This window comes from Polyodon spathula, chromosome 6 (assembly GCF_017654505.1).
Source record: "Polyodon spathula isolate WHYD16114869_AA chromosome 6, ASM1765450v1, whole genome shotgun sequence".
NCBI lineage: Eukaryota > Metazoa > Chordata > Actinopteri > Acipenseriformes > Polyodontidae > Polyodon > Polyodon spathula.
Genome location: NC_054539.1, coordinates 62637108 through 62643107, shown reverse-complemented (window position 1 = coordinate 62643107; position 6000 = coordinate 62637108). Strand labels below are relative to the sequence as shown.

At 36.7% G+C, this 6000-nt stretch overlaps 1 protein-coding gene across 3 annotated transcripts in view; it reads right to left on the bottom strand.

Moving 5' to 3' along the window:
* Positions 1-260: 260 nt before the first annotated feature.
* Positions 261-6000, bottom strand: part of ldah (lipid droplet associated hydrolase) — a 99883-nt gene continuing 94143 nt past the window's right edge. For all 3 annotated transcript variants that reach the window (XM_041253395.1, XM_041253396.1, XM_041253394.1), the window contains one exon: positions 261-1373. In XM_041253395.1, the coding sequence (XP_041109329.1) occupies positions 1182-1373 (192 nt within the window). In that variant the 3' untranslated portion in view covers positions 261-1181. The remainder of the gene's footprint in view (positions 1374-6000) is intronic.

Genomic DNA, 6000 nt, shown 5'->3' with positions numbered 1-6000 from the left:
AGGTACTTTTTTATACATTGATGTTTTAGAATCCACTTCAAAGCTGCAATGAGTGTATAACATATCCTGCACTAAATACATTAAATACAGGTATGCTGGTTTTTAAGCCACTTCATATGCCACTAATCATAATGCAGCATATTTTTTTTAAACATAACACTAAGCTAAACTAGGCCAATAAAATATTATATGAAAAAATATATACCATGCGTCCATATTTACGATAAATGGGAAAAAAATAAAATGCTTCAAGACAGATTATCTTTTTTGTTGTTTTAGTTCTTTTTTTTATTTTTTTTAATCAATTTAAAACAAGTTAAACAAATTTAATCTTAATATACAGTGGTGTCAAAGGCCTGGAGTCCTACTCACATACCATATCTCCAACAAACAACCTGAGTAATTTAACTAAAATATTCATATATGTTTAACTTTTTAAGTTAATTTAAAAAAAAAAAAACAAAAAAAAAAACAGTTTATATATGAGAATTCATGCAGTGTGTGTTAATGCATGTATTTCATTGATGCAAAGGCAATGGTGTTTCAGTAGATGTCTGCTACATTCCCCGTTCATTCTTTTTAACTGTAAACGTGTTTGCCTTTCTTCCTTGTCTTTGGTGGGTAAATGCTGACTTACAGTAAAACCTAAAAATTTTTACATAAGTTTGTTTTCATTCCATTCAGATTTGCATTAAAGATAATAATACAAGACACAATTTCTGTCACAGATCTGAAGCTGACATCAGTTGTGAACTGTATTGATCACATATTTGGATACATTGGGATATTTGCGTTTTTGTACACACCTATAAAAAACATACACAAAATTCAATACAAATATCCTTAATATGAATGATCGATTGGTATCTAACATTTGCATACTGGACATTGTCTTTCATCATATTGTTTTTGAATATAATATATTGCAAAACAACATTTAAAACTAACCTTGAAATATTAAAATAATCCCTTTGCTAAACTGTAGGCCATTTCTTTTCAATGTAAGAATGCTTGATTTTTTTTTTTAACAAGCCAGTTCTTTGCTTGCTCTGAAAACACAGAAACAGTTTGTGTGGTTTGAACATCAGGTTTGATAACCACATGTTTTGTGTGTATTGTTTTTTTACAGGGATGCCTGGAGCGCAGGAACTGAAACGAGCAAGGCTTCCACTATGGTGGTGCTACAAGATGGTAAGGTCTGCACGTAACCAGTCCGTGAGCATTGATGCCACTTCCTTGCTGGCATCCAGTACAAAGGCATGGCGAATTCCTTTCTCACACAGTCGAATGTCACCTTCTGGGAAATCCTTCTTTATGTCTTCATAATACTTCTGTGGGCACCAGTGATCATTAGAGCCATAATAAAAGATTATCTAAAAAGAGGGAAAGAAAAAGCAAAGAGTTTATTAAGCTTTACATCTAGATGAAAATGTGTGTCTGGTTAAATAAGATTCAATTACTTTGACAGAGTAATATTAGATGCAGCGCCCCAGATACACTTACTCTCCAATTTACACACTATGTGAGTAAAATGTACTCTGACTGAGTAAACTGCAACATTACGTTGAAGTCATGAGTATTTTCAATAAATACTGATGATACTTTAGTGCTAACATATGGGGAATGCACTTGGTCTTACAATAAAAATGTCCCTTACTTGAAAATATGTGAATTTTGGTCACTTCACAAAACCTGGTTGTATATACGAATGTGTTGGTGTCAACACATGTCAGTGGTCACATGGGGAAACACTAATTCAAATGACACATAATAATTAGATGCCACCGTTTACCTAGGGTTAGCAAGGTTTTTGTTAAAACCCTGTTGTAAATTGTTTAATTGAACCAATTGAATCTAAATTCTGTTCCTTAAGTATTTCACTATTTAATTTTACCCATTAAACCTGAAGTGGAATGACCTTCCAAAACTGGAATTGGGCATCCCTAGTTTAGACAACTAAAACAAATCTAATTGACTGCTATCAGGGATTGCTTGGGGCCATGGTGACCCAAGTATATGGAATGTCATATAAGGCCAGTAACTAATGAAAACAATGTCACGCCTGACACAGAACTCACTGTGTTTGATACCACCAGGTAGCAGAGTATACTGACAACTTATAAATCATCCAGCAATTACATCTGATACAAAGCAGCATGTGAAGACTGAGGGATGGGTTACCTTCCCTGTTGTGGCAGTTTTTAAGTACAAAAGTGTTCAAACCAGATTTTAAGTCATATGGATGAGTGATTATAGAACAGAAAATTGAATATAGTGTTAAAATAACTTGACTTCTAACAATACACAGTGCTTTTCAGCTGGCTTCACAGTAGCTTAAGTATGTTTTTCAAATTATTTTCCAAAGCTTTGCAGCACTCTATAAGCCCCTTAACCTAATAGAGCCTCCTGGCTAAAGCGGTGCACCCGCCTGAGGGCGGGACTTTCCCAGACTTCAGCAATGCTGCACAATCAGACAAACAAGTGACAAGCATTACGTTATTCCTTTTATCTCCCCTGAAGTGTGGTCCAGCTCAGTTTAATGAACAGTTTGCCACCACTAGGCAGACATTTTGAGATGGGGAACTTCAATGTTGTGGAATGTACTTCTAAATACCAGTTAAAAAGGCAAGCACACATAAATAAAATCTAGCCACAAAGTGCAATAAATACAACAGATATGTTTACCTGATTTATTTCTAACAGATTACTCTGACTCTTTATAGCAGAGCTATCCCACATTGCTGAGCAAGCATGCCTTGGAAGGATAACTGTTTTACTGGGAAAGGGAACAGTTTGGTCTGCATGTCCATCCAATCTTTCTCATCTACTGTGCAACTACTACCTTTTGTTTCACTTGTGACTTAAGGTGGATTTGAACTCAGACCTTTAATGGTAAAGTTTATAGTTATCTCCATTATAACACATCAGTACAGGGAACATCTACAATCCATTTTACAAGATGACAATTACTCCAATACACAGGGACCACAATTAAACAGCTCACAAAAGGCATCAGACAATGCATTTTAATTAGCAACAGCAGGGATGGAAATAAGACTCCTATTACATAGCTGTTTCACTCATTCCAGGTTTTACTATGAGCTTGCTTAGACACAGTGTACCAGTAACAAGCTCAGTTGTTTTATTAAACTCATAATGAAACCAGGAATGGATTAAACTGCTATACAATGGGAGTCCATCTCTGGTCCTATTTAGCAAATATGTGCACAGTCACTATCGCTAGGGCAAAAATGTCCATGTCAAGTGCTGACACTAAGTTGCTGAGTGGGCACAAAAACACATGTTGCTAAATCATATCGGTGGGCAAAGTCTGCTTTTCCACAAGTGTGCCTGATTCTGGTGAGCTAACTGTATGCAAAAGTGTTTTGCGATTGCCTAAGGGGTTTGAGAACGTTGCTAAATAGGGCCCTATATGTCCTAAAATCTTTAGAAGAGGATGCTTTAAAGAGGATACAAAATAACCAATGAATTATACCAAAGTTCTATATAGTGACAGATAAAATCCACAAACAAATCACATGGTGCAGTGTGGTCTGTTTAATGTCAGCAGTACATGATTAATTTATATGTATTGAAATTTGATCTTCATTCGCTACTTGAATGAGGCTAGATTATTTCAAACATCCTAATATAGGTTTAAAACTAGGTGAGGTACATTATCTTGTGGTTCACTGTCAGTGACAGTCTTTATCTGCATTATTAAATATCCACAAAAAAAAAACTAAAAACTAAACAAAAGGTAGCATAAAAACATTTCTCATAATTAGACAAATTCAACATGTATCTTGGGTCTTGTTACTGACTCATGAGGGATATCTTATTGTTTAGCCCACCCTGGAATAGGACTGTGGAGATAATAAAGAGAAATTTGAAGTTGCTGTGATCTGAATGACAGCACTTCTAGCTTCTCCCTAACGAGGGTGCTGGAACTAGGGCTACTGGGGTTGCGTTGCACCCCCTGGCTTTGCAGGCTTCCATCATATACAGGGGTTACAGTTTTGTTCAATGGCTTTCAGCAGCCCATTTTAAAAATCGTTCCAGTGCCACTGCTCCCTAATGTTCAGCTTAATCACAACCATCGCATCAATTAGGCACAGAGGTAAGGTGAACTTGTACCTCGCCCACCTACCACATGTTGAATCTTGGATCTTGCACTGTATTGTTGCAGAAGCTCAATTGCTGTAGTCTACAACATCACCTTTATCATTAAAATAAATAGTAAATGAACAGAAACGGATAACAGAAATGAATAATACAAAGTAAAGTTAATTACATTATAAGTTAATCCTAGTAAAAGACAACAATTGGATGTAAAAAATTGATACCAGATGTTTCACAGGAAGAGCTTTCAAACTCAAAATGTTTTCATACATGAAAAGGATTAGTCAAAGTTACATGCAATAACAATATGGCTATAGTCCCCAAAGTTATACATTTTGTGTGTGTATTACACCAAAACACCACACACAGGGTTATGTGAAAGCATTTAAAAAAAGATCTGGATCTAATAATTACAATAATGGACCAGCAGTCAGGAGAGAATATAATGTGCATGTCCTTTAGTGGATGGCACACAGATACTTTCACAGATGAGTACGGTATCTGAAAAGGATTTCTATCACTTTGCGAAAGGGATTAAAAATAAACGTGCATTTGTACAGTGTAAGAATGTACATGCCTGTATTGTGTTTCTTTTCAAGAGCTGCAGGTCCAGTAGACATTTTTGCTAATGAAAACTACATGAGTTTGTGAGATGAAAGACCCTGGCAAGAAAAACAGGAAAACCTATTTAGTAATTTATACTTAGGATAAAATGTTTTATTGCCTGCAGCTATTACTACACCTTCTCAGCTGCCACCTGTCTGTTCACAAAGTCATAGTTCAAGTGTCAATGAGTCAGCGCACTTCCTCTAGACTAGTCCTAAACGAACAAGGAAACGGGTTAATAAACAACTGATAATTAAACCGCTAATTCTATATTCCTTGTGGAATTCAGTCATGGGCTAGGCTGTTTAATGGCTCAGTGCAGAGGCCCTATCACTAACATATCTGATGCACTGCCATTTAAAAGGTTACCAATAAAATTAACCCTTTAACCTTTGCAACAAAGGAGATCCCAACTCAGAAATGGCAGCTGCGAATACCAGAAAAACATCAGGAGCCGATCAGCAGGTTGATTTTTTTCACTGTATGAAGTCCTAAATGTAAGTTTAATGGTTGTCAAAAGTCAATGCTATTATGTTGCCGGCCCACAAAGTTAATGAACAGTGTTAAGGGGTGAAGAGTTAAAGGATAAATTAAATGTTGCCTTTACAGTGCAAATCAAATGAATTTACAGAAGCCTTTTCGCTTTTTCCCAAACAATATGTCTGGCTACACATACAGTGGCTCTCAAAAGTATTCACCCCCCCCCCCCCTTGGACTTTTCCAAATTATAAGCTCTGGTGCATCCAACTGTCTTTAGAAGTCACATAATTAGTTGAATGGAGTCAACCTGTGTGCAATTAAGGTGTTTCACATGATCTCAGGTTAAATACAACTGTCTCTGGGAGATCCCACAGTTGGTTAGTACATTTCCTAACAAAAACTACATCATGAAGACGAAGGAACATTCAAAGCAAATCCAGAAAAGGGTTCTTCAAAAGCACCAATCAGGGCTAGGATATAAGAACATTTCCAAGGCACTGAATATCCCCCGGAGCACAGAAAAGTCAATTTTTAAGAAATTGAGAGAATATGGCTGTGAATCTGTCTAGAACAGGCTGTCCTCAAAAACTGAGTATCCAGGCGAGAAGGGCACTAGTCAAGGAGGCCATCAAGAGGTCTATGGCAACTCTAAAGGAGTTACAGTCTTCCACAGCTGAGCTGGGAGACACTGTGCATACTGCAATAATATCCCGGGTGCTTCACAAAACTGGCCTTTATGGGAGTGGGGCAAAAAGAAAGCCCATGTGGGAGACTCTAAGACCAAGTGGAAGA